At 35.1% G+C, this 18,737-nt stretch overlaps 1 protein-coding gene across 1 annotated transcript in view; it reads left to right on the top strand.

The window, feature by feature from the left end:
- The window catches only part of LOC101631397 (potassium voltage-gated channel subfamily H member 7), a 137,321-nt gene extending 121,582 nt beyond the window's left edge, over positions 1 to 15,739 (top strand). Inside the window, exons 11-14 of the mRNA XM_012728517.1 lie at positions 1,429 to 1,692; positions 7,132 to 7,300; positions 14,086 to 14,278; positions 15,386 to 15,739. Coding sequence (XP_012583971.1) covers positions 1,429 to 1,692; positions 7,132 to 7,300; positions 14,086 to 14,278; positions 15,386 to 15,652 — 893 coding nt within the window. The 3' untranslated portion in view covers positions 15,653 to 15,739. The remainder of the gene's footprint in view (positions 1 to 1,428; positions 1,693 to 7,131; positions 7,301 to 14,085; positions 14,279 to 15,385) is intronic.
- Positions 15,740 to 18,737: the final 2,998 nt, after the last annotated feature.

The following is an 18,737-nucleotide window of genomic DNA, read 5'->3' on the forward strand; positions in this document are numbered from 1 at the left end:
AACTCATGCATAAGTGGCTTTAGCTTATGCATGAGTGCTGTGCTTTAATCCGCTGCACCAACAGGGAGGGCCCGAAGTTGATTTTTAAACTCTATCCTGTTTTACTTTGGACTTTGTTCTACCTTCTCATATTTTTGATTATTATTTTAATAAAGAAAATATTGTCTATTTTCTATTCCTTATGAGAATTAAAAAAAAAATCAGAAGTTTCTTTCAAGTGACCTTAATCTGCTCATTTGGCCTTCTATAAATAACAATGTAAGGGGACCTCTCTGGTGGCTCAAGGGTTAAAGTACAGCACTATGAAGCTGTCTGTAGCCACTGCAACACAAGTTCCATCCCCGACCAGGGAGCTGACCCACATGGTGCAGCAAACTCTTCCTGTCTCGCTGGCTGTTCCCCTCAGCAATATATTTTAGTTAATATACCTGTTCTACTCCCCACTCTGTTTCTGGTGAATCCTCTCACCCCACCCCACATCTCTGGCCTGCACCCCAGCTCTTGTATGCATAATAAATAAATCTTTTTAAAAAAACAATGTGAGACCCAAAGAGCATGGGGTAGATGGGGACACTACCTTAGCCAACTCTCTAGAAAATGATATGCTTTCTGGAGCATTGTTGGTTGATTACTAGCAGTAACCAGATGGATACTTACACTGTCTCCCCAGGTCACTGATGGAAACAAGTTCTGGAATTTGTCTTAGTTTTTCTGCTGTAATATGCTCTAAGAGAGTATTCCAGTTTGAAATTATCCTGACATTTCAACATAAAACTGCCAGTATATACTACTAGGTTTAATGTAATTCAGTAGCTTTTCCTTAATCACTGTATTTAGCTTTATATATATATATATATATATATAATTTGCTACGTAACCAAACCACCTGGTATGCCAAGGTCATTATATGTATTACACCAATACTGAAACTTAGCCCCCCACCTTTTACATGGAGGCTTCTGGTTTTTGACCCTTATTAATGGTCCCCACAGTTAAGAGGGTATAAAAGTTAAACACAAAGAAGCAATAAGTCACATAGTGGACACATTTTCTCCCATCTTTTCATTTCCTTAAAGGAACAGTGCAACCGAAATGAAGAAAACAAATTATTGTTGAGTATGTACAAATAAGATTGTAAGTTATTATATTAATGTGACAAATATTGTTGTCAAAGATATCCTTTTAACTTTGAGATAAATACTTTATTTCACTGAGTTAATCTAATGCCCCTTGAATTAAGAATAAAAATGTCTTTAGTTGCATTAGATAAAAGAAAGAACAACTTTTCTGATGATTTTATGAAAGGTCTATGCTGCAGTTATTCAATGAATATCAGTATTAAAATGATAGTTTTATATAGCTAAATAGTATGATATAAATAGTACCTCATATTTCATTATCTTGTATAAAATACCTTGTCTTTGTTAGATTTTGGCAAAGAAAATAGCACAAATGATCCTGAAGATTCTGCGGATACCATAAGACATTATCAGAGTTCCAGAAAACACTTTGAAGAGAAAAAAAGCAGATCTTCATCATTTATCTCCTCCATTGATGATGAACAAAAGCCTCTCTTCTCAGGAATAGTAGATTCTCCACCTGGAATAGGAAAAGCAACTAGACTCAATTTTGAAGAAACAGTGCCCACCTCAGGAAGAATTCACATAGATAAAAGAAGTCAGTCTTGCAAAGGTAATCAAAATTCACTACACTGATACATGGCAATCTCGCCTTTTATAATTTCATGAAATATCCTTGAAAGAGTTCAGATTTCAAATCATCTACAAACACTTGTAGATTCTGGAACAGTGGTAATTATTCCCCCAAAATGATAGCATAAGAGGTTTCTGTGACTAATGAGATATAAGGTAATGTCACACAGAACATGGTGGGATGACTAATATTATGGATTCGAATTAAGAAAGGAACTGAACGAATATTTTAAGAGAGCAATGTACTTGATTCTTGGATATACCTCACCCATAGTCCTGTTGTTTTATAAGTCAAAGCAGTAGCACTACAGCAAATCCCCCCCCACCCTGGCCAAAAAAAACCAACCATACCTTATTGGGAAAGAATATCTCTTAAGTATATTCTTGAGTTAACTCATATGGAACACATTTATTTAACATCATTATCAAAAGGAATACAAATGTATACAGGCTTTCTTATAGAAAATATGTATGAAATGGGTAATCATTCTTTTTTTTTTTTTTTAAGATTTATTTATGCTTACAGAACTGAGGTACAGGCCAGAGGTGCAGGGGCAGTGAGAGGATTCACCAGAGACAGAGTGGGGAGTAGAACAGGCAGATGGACAAAGTCACTGCTGAGGGGAGCAGCAGGCAGGTTAGAAGAGGTCTGCCACACCATGTGGGTCAGGAATCAAACTGTGCTGCAGTGGCTTTGGAGAGCTTCATAATGCAATACTTTAACCCATTGTGCGACCAGGGAGAGCCCATAATGCTTCTTTATTAATATATGCAGATTAAATCTAAGGATGGGAAACTCAAGAAAACTTTCCTTTCATAGAAGAGAAATTAATTTAGCACAGCAAGAACCAGACTGACTTCCTTAGGTCTCTGGTTATATGTTTGCAGAGCAGGTATGGTTCAGATTGTTTGGGAACAAGCCCTAACTGTCACTTCCTGCCTTTAGACTTTGGGTAAGTTGACAGAACTCCACTAAATTAAATTTGCACATCTTTAAAATAGGAATATTTTTCTATTGAGTATTTTAAAATGATAGCATAGGTAAATTACTTTCCATGGAATATAATCTTCAAATCAGTGTTTTTATTTTCTCACGAGTTTTGTTTTCTAACTATTTAGTAGTTTACTATATGCTTAGACATATATACTATACAAGGACTACATTTGACAACAATGGTTTTGTTGAATCTAAATCTGTGAATCTATAAATGTATGGAAATCTATTGAGCCTATAAATCTATGTTTATGCTATACATTTTTTAAGAATTACATTCCCTATCTTATCAAATCAACTTTTGCCATTACCCAAAATGGAAGTAAGCTCAAAATATATGTAAATGTTCTCTGGACAATCTAAAATCTTGATGAAGTGAATGAAAATAGTACATCATTTATCACAATGGAAGAATGGAATATTATATGTGATTAGTGAACATCCCATTTTAGTTATTTATGAAAACGGATTCTAGGACTGTTAAAAATAGGAACAGGTGGTATTGTAGAAGTTAGAGTTCTGAAGAACTTACTGAACTCTACTATCTCCAACAGCTAGCATAACATGAGCCTGATTCTTTTTTAAAGTGCTTTCTTTTTCTTCCTCATATGTTTCATAGTTTCAAGTGTTAAGTCATTAAAGATGCATTTTTTGGATTTTATTGGACTTTGTCACTGACAGTGACTTTGCAGCCTTTCATCATATATTTTTTGTCATATCTTCCAATTATTTTTAATTAGCTTGTTATGTATACACAGTATTTTAATAAGTAACTTTAATATCTATAAATTTTTTGGTCTAAAAAACAAACAATGCAATCCCTATTCAAATAATAATTACCTTGAATATGCATAGCTAAATATGCATTTCAATGCAATGAATATGTGGAGTCACATATCAGTCATTGTAACAAATGGTTATCCTTGTTAATTAATAAGATCAACCAGTAGAGAATCTAGAAATTCATTCACACAATTCACACAATTTTATTTTCTAATGATCTTTTAAAAGGTGAAGTACTATGGGGGAATTGAAAAATTGAAATAACATGTAAGGTATATTGAACTACTATAGTTTCACATGTTTGGTTTTGTTTTCAATAGAAAATTTCACTTCCTCCAATTCCTGGCATTTGTCATCCTGAATTCAGCAGAAGAGCACCTTTAGGCAAAACTAAAAAGAAAAAAATAAATAAATAGAGAGTAATCTAACTTGGATTGAGGTCAATAGTTGACTGCAGGAAAATTGTGTATACAGAGAAAAGTGAAAGTTTACTTTCTGTACATCCACTTTCAGAAATGTCTTGCAACTATAGCAACATTTTCCAAGGCAACCAAGTGCAGATTCTTTCTGAGCTATATTTAGAAAGTTTCTACAAGGATGTTCATTTTGATTAAGACCACTAACCAAGATTTTCCCTTGAATCCTTTTTATTTTTCATATGTTATTAAAGCAAGCTAATCACACATCTGCGTACTTTAATAAAACAACAAAATATAATCAAGCCTCCACTAGTAGTTTACATTTTATTCACTTCTGATAACAGAAAAAAATCAGTTTTTTCTTGAACTTTAGCTGAAGTAAAAAGTACATTCCGGCCCTCCCTGGTGGCGCAGCGGGTTAAAGCACAGCACTGAGAATCTGAAGCCACTTCCGCATGAGTTCAATTCCCGCCTGCCCCGGAGGAGACCACATGGCGAGCCAGACCTCTCCTGACCCGCCCGCTGCTTCCCTCAGCAGTGAACTTCGTCGATCTGCCTGTTCTGCTCCCCACTCTGTCTCTGGTGAAGCCTCTCACCGCCTCTGTGCCTCAGTTCCAAATAAATAAATAAATCTTAAAAAAAAAAAAAAAAAAGTACATTCCTACATGACTTACTATATGCAACTTACCATCTTCATTTAAAAATTGATGCATGATTTTTATTGGATAATAAGAGTCCTATTATGCAGAATTTTCATTCTGTAAATTTTCGTGGCACAAAATTTCTGAGCATAATATGTATTTTTATTCAATTTGTTATTGTTTTCTAGAAAAGTTCCCATATTAACTGGTTAGCAGGAAGCTAGACAGGGACAAGAACTGGCATCACCAAATCATTTATATATTTGTTCTGAATGTTACTTTGGCATTGTTGCTCCAAAGTTGAAAAGCTAGTGTACTAGGACATTATATTATTGCTTTGCATTTTAAATTGCCACATTTCTCTAAATAATGAATCATACTTTACAGCAAAAATCTGCTGAGACATTACTTAAAACTCTAACAATATCATTTTCTATGTTCATTTAGTTACGTTTGCTAAAATGTTAAAAGATAAACGGTCATTTAAAAAACAAAATGAACAAAATCCTCAAGATTTTGTTCAAGATTTCATAGGTTGGAAGCCGTATTCACAAAGAAACATTCTGAAATTCATAGCCGGTCTCTTAGACATTTCAACAGAACAAGGAATTCTGACCTTTTATTTTCCAACACTATCATTCAACATGATAATCCCTTTGGTACCACTTCATTCAACTGAGGCAGAAATTGTAGGCACTTAGTTAGAGAAATTTCTGTGTGTGTATTCAGTGATAACAGGCTAATGATAAAAGGATGGAAAAACCATGAAGAGATGATACAGAAGTTAGTTCTGTTGCTTGAAGTAAGGGGACACTTTGAGCTCTCCTACTGTACTTTTGGAGAAACTATAGGAATGAAGGGACTTCAAGATGTCTTACAAATCCTGCTCCCAGTTTCCAGAATCATAGTTAATCCTCCCCAAATCCGTTACTTTCTATCCAATTTTTTTAAATAGCTGAGGATATAAATTGCTTAACGTTACATAACTTTTGTCAGTGTTTAATCATAGCTACTTGAGGGAGAAAAATTCGTTTTATCAAACCAAATTCACATTCTGTAGCTCAAATCTATTTCCATGTGAAATGGAAACCAGTTTTAGATAGTTTTCTCCTCCTACCATCCTTCCCAGTCAGGAAAAAATGTCATATGGCTCTCTCTTCTCTAAAATAAACTTCCAAATCCACTATTGTTTTTTTCATGGATTTTATTTTTTCAACCCTTTAATCATTTTAAGTCCCTCTCTGATTATATAAAATGTAGATGGTAAGAAAGTGTAACAAAACTATATCAAAAGTAGTGCAAAAGTAAGGCAAAAAGTAAAATTATTTCCTGCTCTCAAGTATTGACAACTTGAAAATACAGATTTTAGGATAAAAAGTAAATTAAAAGAAGCTCCAAATGAACCTCTGTATGAAAAAAAAGATCAAAACCTTGCTGAACTGAATTTTTCAAATTCAGAGACTGTCTTCTTTATCTTGAATTCTTCCACATTAAGTAGTATCAGGTACATAACAGACACTTGGGATCTTTGAAAAGTATACTTGAACAGGAGTGATATTTTTAAAGTATATTAATATGAAAATATTCTAAATAAGAGAACCACGAAGAAAAATTATTAACAATTAATGTGAGTCTATTAAAAGTCAAAGTAAAAAGAACTATAAAGAATTATGAAATAATACCATAAGATTAGAGAATTTTTATGATGTTTGGTTTTGTTTGTCTTCTTAATTGTCTTATTTGTTTACTTAGTTTACAACACTGTATATAATATTGAGGTAGAGATCGCACTTCTTCAGATGTGTATTAACACCACACCCAGCTTTTAAAACCATGGTTATGGGTTCTTTGGTGAGGGCTAAAGAGTGGGTTTGGTATAGTAACATATTAATACATATGAGAAATATGAACTTGTACTTCTAAATCATATACAGTGGAATAAATCAGTAGTACCTCAATTTAAAACATATAATAAAAATAAACAGAACTGTTCTAGGAATTTTTATAAGATTTATTTGATTTATTTATGCATACAAGAACTAAGGTACAGGCTAGAGGTGCAGGCAGTTAAGGGGATTCACCAGAGACAGGGAGCAGAACAGGTGTATCGACTGAAATCCAATGCTGAGGGAAGCAGCAGATGAGACTGGAGAGGTCTGCAGCACCATGTGTGCTAGCTTCCTGGCTGGGGATCGAACTCATGCCACAGTGGCTGATGATAGAGTGACAGCACTGAGACTTTACTCCCTGTACCACCAGGGAGGCCTTGTTTTTCATTTGAGTTCAGTTGACTAAAGAGAAATTCCCAGAATATCAAGTACTACCCCCATGACTCTCAAGTTGAGGAGATCCTGAATTATAAAGTATGAACATTGGGGGGGTGGGGGTGAGGACTAAATCTTATACTCAACATGAAGCAGTACAAACAAAATGTGCTATTTCATCTACAATATAAAAATCCCCAATTCATAACTCTCTAGCCAGAGTATTAGGCTTATCAGTCATGTTTTCCTTAGCACAAACTGAGGCTGATGCAAAGGAGCACCCAAAAATGCTGACATCCACCTTGCTGTTTTCCACAGACATCGCTGACACCAGGAGCTGGGAAAGAGAAAATGCCCAGACTCAGGCTGAGGAGTCCAGCCCATCAGCACTTCAGAGAGCTGCCTGGGGGATCTCTGAAACAGAAAGTGACCTCACATATGGTGAAGTGGAGCAAAGATTAGATTTGCTTCAAGAGCAACTTAACAGGTATAAGTGATAGAGGAACAAAGAGAACCCAACACAAACCTGTAGTTGGCAATCGTTTTACAACTTCTGAAGAGCAAGTTCCTACAGCCAGAAACTGATAATTTCCTTATATGGTTACTTTTTTAAATTAAGACCAGAAGCTGACAAAATTATTAATCTGTGTTGCAAAGAATATTTATTTAGAACCCTTCATGCTTCTGAAAGGGAATCCTATTTTTGTTTTACTTGCCATAAAATTAGTATATTTCCTGCTCTACCGCCTGAAAAAACTCTTTATTCCCCCCAAATAATTCATATTTAGCTAGCTGACTAACACTCTTCTTTTAATTCTTCTTTTGTGCTATGTAGTCATTCCTAGTAATTTAGCTATATGTTGTGGCACTTTTTTTTTTAAGAATTGATAAAATGATTTAAATATTTTGCTATTCAGTCAACTTCTTTAAAACATGATTTAGTTGAAAATCCTACCAAGCTGAAACCCAGGTGCTCTCTATTTTCCCTCCATCTTTGATTCGTGACCCATTTAAGATGAGTAATTTTTGATGTGGGGGAAAATGTAATCCTTTAACCCAAATCTGCATAAATTCCTTAAAATTAAACTGAGTGGTAAGATTCAGAAATAAATAAATAAATAAATGTGATATAGGGCTTCCCCCCCCCCCCTTGTTTGACCTTCATGTAGCAATGGATCTTAATTCAAAGTAGCTTCCAGGTATCACTGTGCAAGGTATTCTTTTGGTCACATTTGGAAATTTTACATGGCTAAAACTAAAAAGCTCAAGTTGAACAATTTTAAAAGAAGATAAGGGAGGAGGATGGCCAGAGCAGGTAATTAGTACCTCTCCAATAGAAGCAATCATGTTAAAAGAACCAAACTACCTGCATCCTGCTTTACATAATCAGCCTTTTCAACTGATGAGGACCAGTGTAGACATTTTCACAAAATTTCCCTGTGCCAGTGACCTGCGTTTGCTATCCACACAGATGTGAAGCTACCTGCACCTGTGACTCTCCAATTAGCCTGATGAACAATCATGTGCTTCATTGACCTTTCGTAGGTCAAGAACATGTAAAGCCAGAGTCAGTCTTCACTGTGTGTCACCAACAGGGAACCAAATGTGAGGTGACAGTTGTCTACCCAGCTGTGACTTCAGAATAATTTATTCTTCCCACCTCTCTCTATAAGCCACACTATTGTTTTTTGCATCATATTTCAATTCTGTTTTGAACATGTTACAGGCTAGACCATGCCGGCAGTATTGAATGCTACTTCTGAATTCTGCCCAAGTCTAAGAAGCTGCTTGTTTATTTGTTACCTGTACTTAGCACATTTTATTAATTTTGCCTATACCATATTCACTACTGGTTTACTTTCTACTTAAGATAATGCATCTTATTCATGTTGTTTGTTGTTTTGTTTTTAATTGTTTTGCCAGAATTGAATGGTGCCAAATAGTACAGTTAACACATTAAAATGTGAACATGCACACATATGTATTAACATGAAACTTAATTGAGTTTAAAATTGCCTGGTACTGCAGTCCATATTCCATTCCCAGTGCCAAATTCAACTTGTATGAAATTGAAACATACTTGAGAAAATTAAAACAGACTGTCCTTTTAGAGTTAAAAATTTCTACTTAAATACAAGAATTAGCCTTGATGACAAGTATTTGTCAGAGAAGTATACTTACTGATTTGAGTAGTACATTCACTTTTTTCTCTCCCTAGCATTAATTCCAAACCAGATTGATCTTTATCATAAGAGATATAAAAACACATACTGTCTAACATAAAAAAATTGACACAGTGGGGTCTCTGAACAAAAACTTCTTTGATACCTGTGTCAAAGACAAAATACCTGTTCACTTCTTTACTGTCAGGACATATGGCATGTATTCTGTTTGTAAGTAAATAAAAAAGAAAATAAATAAGTAAATGATCAAACAGTGATTTCTCCAGAAAAAAAAAATATTCTCATAGTTCATAGAATTGCTTAGTCTAACATCTTACCTCTGCTGCTTAACTTCTTATAGTGTGTCTAGACAAATTATTTAAACTTCTCCACCCTTAGTTTCTTTGATACCTACTTGCAAGGCTGTTGTAAGTACAGAGGTAATATGTATGGAAACTGTATGTCATACAAAATAAAGTACAATAGTGTTGCTGTCCTTGCAGTCAGATAAAATTTGACTAACAAAACTTCACCTCCATCATTGTTGTATTCTCCTACTTTACATGTGTTTTCTGATCTGACTTAGACCTTTGTTAGGACAAATTTGAAATTTTAGAGTTCCCTTGTTGCCTTGTCATAGGTATCAGTCATTTCTTATAGAATTAGCCACAATGTGTTTTTAATCACAAAGGGGCTCCAAGTATAAACTGTTTAAGGAAACATTCATCCAGGACCAATACTTATTGTCATTTTATTATTAGTTTTTAATTACTGTCATATAAATTTTGCCCACAACTGAAATGCAGTTAAATCTCCTTTGACATGCTTCCAGCAACTGTGCATTCTCTGACATAATTCTTTGACTAATTTCTTTTGTATTTGTCTCTGATATTTTCACTGACAGTTTCTTGCCTAACTCAATTTAACCTTTTTTGGATCAAAAATATAAAACCCTAGCTTTATATCTAACTACCATTTCTAAAAACTTCTTTCTCTGCTCTATTATAGAAGACAGATGTATAAAATCTAAGTGTGAAGAGGGCACCTCAGTTTAGACTTAACTTTGCAGGGTGAGAAATATTGGGATGCATTCTAGAGCTGAGTCTGACCTGTCTCACTCAGCATTTTGTTCAGGGTGGCACTATAAATTTCTAAACCATTTGTCTCATCCAAATTCACCAATGAAGTACATAATGTAATAAAAACCTGTAAATGGAATACCTTGATTCATCCTTGCTTCTTTTCTGCTTTAATGGCCAATTAAACTAGAAGTAGGGTTAAAGGTGTACATATATATTTATATATTATACCTTCATATTTAGGACTGTCATTAACATTGATCCTAATGCAGGTCTTCTCAAACTTGAATGTGCTTCAGATCACTGGGGATCTTGCTAAAATGCAGATTATAAGTCAGTTCTGGAATAGCAGAGATTCTACATTCTAACAAGATCCCAGCTCTGACCACACTTTGAATAGGAAGGCCCTGGAGGATGCAAAAGCTTTTAGTAATGATTCCATCTTGCAAAACACCCAGGGCAACTTATCCATGTGCCTGCAACATGGCAATGAGCACTTGCTTTACCTTGTATTATTTATTCACTTCCTTCATTTTTCATTCCTAGGTGGTTAGTTCCTATAAATTTGCGATCACAGTCCATATTTATTCATCATTTGTTACCTTCTCCCTTCCTATTAAACACAGTGACTGGTGCATGGAGGGTCTCTGAGTAAGTGAATGAAGACATTTGACAGCTGTATAGCTACATCAAGGAAGAAAAATAATTTTCTCTCTGCCCTTAGATGTTCTTGATTGCCATTCCTGTAATAAACAGGAAAAACAAACAAACATATTAACATATGTAGATATAAAGCTACCCTGGAGAAAAGGGGTAACTAAGGATTAAAACCATCTTAATAGAGGTAAGGAATGGTGTAGGTAAGTGTCATAGAGGAGAGTAAAAGATCTTTTGAAAGATGAATGGGACCTTAGAAGATTAGAGAAGAGAAATGATAGTTTCAGTACAATTTATCTGAGTGAGGTATCCAGTCTTCTTCATTGATGAAACTTCTAGGGAGAAACTTTATAAAAATTGAGTTAATTTTGAATCATCTGTCTTTAGGCAAATAAAAGAAGTTCAGAGATAGTCTCTCCCTGCATTTGTTATTTTCCAGGTGCATGCAACTCAAAATAACCAGTATGTCAAGCTGACATACTGACATGGTTATTTTGGGGTGGCATATTCTGCTGCTGCTCACTAATATATATAATATTGAGCAATTATTAAAGTCTAAGCTTTAAATTTTACTAAGTCTAAATTATAGGAAAAAAATTGCTCTAATTCCTCTAAATAAATTAGATAATATAATTTTAGTAGAAAATTATATTAAAATTAAGCCAATAACCTCTAGACATAAAAATTGAAAATGTAACCTATGCATAGTAAAGAAGAAAGTCTTACTAAAGCTCCCTTTCCTTGAATGACTTTGGCTGCTAAAACAAAAATACCATATACAAATTATAAACAATAAAATCTTTCTATCTGTCAATCTATCTACCTAGTCTGGAGGCTGTCCAAAGTCCAAAGTCAAGGTGCCAGAATATTCACTGTCCAGTGAGAGCCAGCTTCTTGGTGCAAACATGATCACCTTCTTGCTATATAATCACAGAGGGAAAGAAGGGAGTGCTCTGCAGCCTTTTCATAGGAGTGAAATCGATTCAAAAAGGCTCTATCCTCAAAATGTAATCACTTCCCAAAGGCCCCCTCCCAACTTTTAATATCACATGGTTGATAGGAGTTCAACATATGAATTGGGGGGATATAAATATTCAGTCCAATGCACTGAACTACCCAACACATTAGACAACTGGTTATTAAAAAACGCTAGGTATTCAGAATCACTGCTGGAAGGGAGGCCAACATCTTAAATTTAAGTGTTGTTTCAGAAGTGAAAAATATAGGATATTTACAGGACTTTAGAGTCTGGTCTGGGACTTCAAGGTAAAGAGCTGATTAGAATTGGGACAAAGTACATAATATGCTTAATAGTTTGGAACACAGTAAGTAGAGAATCTTGAAACTTCTGGATAAATAACAATTATTTGATTAGCAAGTAATTTGTTCAGCAGAGGACTCTCCAATGAGTTGATCTGTAAGAACTTTCTGACAGAGTTAAATTATTTATTCAGTTAGTTTTATTTTTTCCAGGCAAAGTTTTCCTAGAACAAACAACAAAGTCATGTTGACAGAGGCGGACTGCTGTTTGATCTAAGTCACATTGACACAAACAAATCACCCTGCACCAGCTGTTTCCCTTACACATGACATTTTTGGGGGAAGAGTCCCCCCCAATAGTTGCATGTATCAATTACTGAAATTCCACCTTCCAGTAGGTTTGTCTCTCATAGGCTTTATTCAAATAGTTAGAATCCATGATATAGAGATGTTATTTCTCAGAGACTACTATTGTTTGACAGAGGTTTTATGGGACATAAGGCATTACCACAATCTCTGACTTTCTGGTGGGTCTTGAACCCCATTTGATGATGATGTTTCTATCCCCCCATTGCTGCCAAATTCTTTTACACTCAGTGTAATTAAGAATTTTGTAAGCCACTTGTTAAACATTAAATGCTGTTACTGATAGGGTAAGAAATGCTTACGATGAAGTCTGGATGTTGAATTTTCTTTAATGGCTCAAAGGAATGAGAAATTAGTTCTGAAGAGAATTAGGAAAGATTTTCAGATTCAGATAAAATTTAAGCTAGGCATTGAAGAGTGAAAGAATGGTGCACAACAATGAAATAGCAAGTCAGTCGAGTTTAGATTAACACCATAAAAAAATTAAACCTACAGGTACCAAGTAGATAAATAAGCTAGTTGAAAAGACATTTTTTTGCTCTCAGTTTGCAGTTTTGTAGTTTGTAAGCCATAATCATGTGTAATTTATAGCTGTTAGAAGACACTAAGATATATGGCTATATATACCAAATAAAGAATATCTGTAATGATAATATGCTATGATTCTCAGAAGGAAGTTAAATAGTGCCACTTAGCACAAAGAACTAGAAAGAAAGAAATCTTTTTTCATATTTTCCAGGTTTATCCTTTTCAAATGAAAGACTGTTATCTCCACTTTGTATTCCACAAATAATAGATGTATATCATCAAGTAAAATCAGTACTATAATTTTTTTAACATTGCTGGTGAGATTTACCTTCCCTTGGCATATTTTATTCGAACACAAAGAAAATAAGTAATAAATTAAAAAGAAGAGCTTTCTAAAGAAGCATCTGGTCCACATTTTCTGTACTTATGCCCACAAAATTCCCTCTGTTTTTAATGTTGTTAACACATGCAAAGGAGGAGGATTAGAACCTATTGTATTTTGCTGTTTTTCCTTGAATCTTAATTTCAAATGAGAATGATGTTAACAGACTATTTGATTACTTGTGAGCTTTGAGGGGTTGGTGGGGAATGATCAGACTGGTATTTCACAAGCTAGCTAGGTCACAGAAGCAAGTAAACCTTTACAGTTTGGTCTGTTTCTTAAATACCAAAGGCCTTGAACTGTGGATGCTAAATGTTAGCATTTAACTGCACTTAACATTAACAAAAGAATACAATGAATAATGTACAGCACTTGATATGACTAGAAAAGAAGCAAAGTAAGTAAAAATAATATAAATTTTAAACATAAAATTTTGCAGATTTTTTTAAAATCTGTTTTTTAAAGTATAAATAAAATGCTCACAAGAAATTGAGCAAAGCCTTACTAAAAAGCAAAAGAATGCCTAAAAACATTTTTGGCATGTTTTACATTTTTAAATCAATAAAGGTGAGTAAAAATGTGATCTATTCCATTCCACTGTTTTTCTGTTCAGATCTAATTAGCAGGAAAGCAGTGGTCTTTATCAGAGCCACTAGTGAGACAAAAAATGAACATCAACTGGGAGAGAATCTTCGTGCTCCCTCTCCTGTCCTTCTTGTTTAAAGCAGGATCATAATTCTGTGTGTTAGTCGTTTCAGTCAGTGCTGAAATTTCTCAAATGTTTTGCAGTCCTTGACTGTTTTAGAACTGTCTTCCCTCACCCCCTTCTGTCCTGCAGACTGGAATCCCAAATGACTGCTGACATCCAGACCATCCTACAGTTGCTGCAGAAACAAACCACTGTGGTGCCCCCAGCCTACAGCATGGTGACGGCAGGAGTGGAGTACCAGAGACCCGTCATCCGCCTGATGAGAACCAGTCATCCTGTAGCTTCCATCAAGACTGATCGAAGCTTCAGTCCTTCCTCACAAGTGAGTACAGAGAGTGTACAGAATGCCTCCTCAAAGGGTGTTTCCAGGGCCCCCGTGAATCAGATTACCTAAGATACGATGGCAAAAGCAGAGTCCCATCACCAACTCTTTCTACTTAATTAGAGCTTTGGGGAATGGCCCCTAGTATCTATTTGCAGCAAGTTCAGGCCTGAAGTTTGTTCTAGTGACAGGAGACTGGGCAGAGTCAGGAAGAAGAGGTAGAGAAATAGCAACTGTCCAGAGAAGACTGAGCACAAGTACAGGTAGACCAGCAGCCATATGCGTGCCCTACCTGTCACCCGTGAGCTCTATGTTTTTCTCATCCTGGTGAAGGGAGGAATGATGCCAAAGTGAAGTGTTCTTTATCCTGTCTCTGAAACCTTCTTTTGAGTTATGCTAATATGAAGTCTAACTCTCTTGGAATTCTATTTAGAGAATTTTTTTAAATTGCTGAAATGCTGTGGCCAAATTGGACCTAAAATGGTGATTTTAAGTAGGCCCTGACAAAACAATCCTGTCAAGCTTTTTTAAAGAAGTTTAGGGATTTAGCAAAAAAAAATATTTTAGGAAATGAAACTACATTATAACAGGATGGTATATGCCAGAATGAAAATAATGCACTCTTTCTAAAATGTGCAAGTAGACATTAATTTATCTCCAATTAGTTTTGAATGACTGGGAAACATGCAAAACCATGTTCTTTGTTTTCAGTGGGCTTAGATAATATTTTCAAACGAGAGATGGGTGATTTTCCTCCTTTTTTTTCTTTTTTCACTTTTTATACCCTCCCTCCCTCATCACCAAATGGTCCAATTTCCCAACCCAGTCTTGTGTTGAATTTTAAATCAAAATCATTAGTAAAATTGAGTGTAAAATAATTTTAAATATATGATCTGACTTCAGAGTAAAAGCAGTGTCCTTGGGATGATTGTTTAGCATCATCTAAACTGATATCCAACCTCCAATATCTTGACCCATCTTTAGGAAAGAATAGTACGACCATCCAGTACAGACTTTTGGGGAAAAAAACACTTATATTTCAGGGATGTAATTTTAGAAACCTGTTTCAAAGAACTTGAAAAACATGTTTTCTTTTCTTTCTATCAGTGTCCTGAATTTCTAGACCTTGAAAAATCTAAACTTAAGTCCAAAGAATCCCTCTCAAGTGGGGTGCATCTGAACACAGCTTCGGAAAACAACTTGACTTCACTTTTAAAACAAGACAGTGATCTCTCTTTAGAGCTTCACCCTCGGCAAAAAAAAACTTACCTTCATCCAATTAGGCATCCTTCTTTGACGGAGTCCTCCCTAAGCACTGTAGGAATCTTGGGTCTTCATAGGCATGTTTCTGATCCTGGTCTTCCCGGGAAATAATCATTTTGTACTATTCACTCCACATACAATGTAAGTGCTTTTAATGGCTGTTTTCCTTTTTCTATTTAAATCCTCTCTACTTGACTCAGGGGCTCACAAGTTACCATTATATGCAAAAGTACTGTATATTTTCCTAAATTGAAGCTTGTATGGTAAAATTGAGCAGTTAGGATGTAAATATACATATGAACTCTTTTGTTCCAAATGTTAAAACTGCCAGCATCTCAAGGCACCTTATTTTTTATTTTTATTTTTTAAATCATGTGCATGTTAGGAAACTCCAGTTTCTCTTGCATGGAGACTCCTATTTACTTTTATTAAACCCGTACTTTGTTATGAAAATGCCTTCCAAGCAAATAAGAAACCAAGGGATAAAATTGTTCATGGATGCAACACAGATGATCCTCAACTCATGGAAGCTCAAGGGGGAGAAAGGGAATGTAAGCACTTTTGACAACAGAGACAATTTGATATCAAAATGACTATAATTAATTACATTCATGTACAACCCTGAAAAAAAGCTACAATCTCTGAGTATAGGAAGCCATCTCCAACTACATGTCATATAAGCTGCATTCATGAGTAGGAAAGGACCTTTCTGTTTAAAATTTTGTCACGAAGTACACTACAGATACACTGAAAGTAGCTTCCATTGATCCATTCCCTTCAATGGTTAAAAAGAAGCTTTTTCTAATTTTCTTCTTTGGAGGGGAGAGTCTCCTTCTGACTGTTAAAGCGCTACTGTTACAAATTAATATGCACAGCTTTTTTCTGATTCATGTTTTAGGGCAATTCTGCATTTGATCCAACTAGTGGGTGCATACAGTTTTCAAAAAATGTGCAACTTATGTAGCAGAACTGAGTTCCATAAGTGCTATTGTTCCAGGCTGTGGGTAACAGGGTGCATTTAACTGCCTATAGAGAGATGAGCACAGCAACAATAAAATTTCAGTTTTACCTGACTATTGAAAGATTAACTAAAAATATATTATATATGGACTGAGCTAAATACATATTGCTCCCAGAATACTACAACATATGATGGAATATATCCCAGTATTTTCAACTTTTAGATATTAAGGGGTGTGTAATTGGCCTCTCATAAGATCAGAGTGCAGAAAAAATTGCAAGTTAATTTAAGATTCTGATTAGTAAAGTTTTGGTGATAAAATTCTATTTTTCAATTCATCTGAGTACAATTTTAAACTTATAGATCACTCCATTATATCCTTTCCTTTTGAACTAAAAGTTCGAATTTTCTTAGTTTTTTATTCAGTCTTATATGCAAATATATCTTTAAAGAAATATATATATATATATACATTATGAAATTGATTAATTGTTATCCTTAAGGGATAAAAATATAATCTACTTTACTTTTTTTTATTTTTAAGTGGTCACATTAATTTGATGATCTGTGTGCAAGGCAATCCTGAGGTGTAGGTATGTATTTACCCTGCTTAGTTTTCAGAAAAACAAAATATAAGTGAAAAGTATACAGTTCTAATCAGTTTTCCCAGAACATTTGGTGTTATTCATAAGCAACTTAAGGACTACAGGATGCTTTCCTTTGTTCAATCAGCAAACATTTATGAGTGTCTAGCAGGGTAAAGAGTAGTGACTAGCTCTGGTTCAGAAGACAATTTAGGGATTTTATTTCAACGTTTAGGCATATTTTTGCAGCAGCAATAAATTTCATAAAGGTTGCCAGACAAAAGCACCAGAGAAATCCAGAATGAATTCACTAACAATTTGTATTGCAGAGTGAGGGGATTTGGAATTTAGAACTGATTGTTTGAGAGAGGGATAAGGAATTTAGAACTGATTGTTTGATTAGTGAATACTTCCACTGCAACATTTGGTGTGATGTGCATAAAATTGTTTGCCACATGAAGTCTCTGCTCCTCTATACAATCATGAAACATGAAGGAATGGAAAGATGAGAATGGTGTGCCAGCCTCCATCTTATTTAAATTTTAGCAAAACAAAATTTTTATTCTTAATTCATTGACATTAAATAATTGGTTAAATCTAAGTCTGGGAGTTGAACAGGATTAGGAAGTTCTCTTCCTATATTATCTTAAAAAGAACCTGAGTCATCATATAAAGATGACCCATAAACATTACAAGACTCAGTGGTTAATATTATTTATAGATGAACGAAGCAATTATCCTAATTTACAAAATTAATCCCATATTCCCAGCCAAAGACCTAATGATAAAAATCACTGTCACTTTCCCTATGGAATGTACCAAAATGGTCTGTCGCCTCCATCATGGTGTCCTGCGGAGGACCAGATTGAATTGCTGCAGTAATAATAATAACAGTGTAGCAACTGCTTTCCTCCTAGGTAATTAGAAGCACTGACACCTTTCCCCTTTTACCTAAAAATAATGTTGCCTGGTCCCTAGGCCTAAATAAAATACTACCTAAAATCTAAAGTTTGTTGTGTTAGGTGTTTCCTGCTGTTGTTTATTGCTGAGCAGGGAGCTGAAAAGTTCAACTTAACATTTCACTCTGCAGGGGAGTCCCATACTCTTAATTAGCTGATGAAACAGCAGGAGTGAAAAATGCTGAAGCAACATTATGACAGGTTTTAAAAATATATATATATTAATGATTTATTTATTTATACATACAAGAACTGGGGTACAGGCCAGAGGTGCAGGAGGTGAGAGAATTAACCAGAGACAAAGTGGGGAGCAGAACAGGCAGATTGACTGAAATACACTGCTAAGGGGAACAGCAGGAGAGGTCTGCAGGCCATGTGAGTCCGCTCCCTGGCTGGAGATCGAACTCTGGCTACAGTGGCTGCAGATAGCTTCATCATAGCCTAACTCAACCCCTTTCCCACCAGAGTGGCCCCTATTGAAGGGCTTTTAAGTTAATAATCACTCATCCCAGAAAACATGGAAGGCAGGAAGTGGGGCACATTTGGAGTAACATGGTTTTTTCAGTCCATTATAATGGGTTGGTCAGCAGAGTTAAATTAAGGGTCAGGAGATAAGAAAACTAAGTCCAGGTCTTAGTGGCATATGTGCAAGTTTAACGTGTATATAAAGGCATCTGGCAAGATCCTTTTGG

Source organism: Condylura cristata, unplaced genomic scaffold (assembly GCF_000260355.1).
Source record: "Condylura cristata isolate star-nosed mole 26May11 unplaced genomic scaffold, ConCri1.0 scaffold00002, whole genome shotgun sequence".
Classification (NCBI taxonomy): Eukaryota; Metazoa; Chordata; class Mammalia; order Eulipotyphla; family Talpidae; genus Condylura; species Condylura cristata.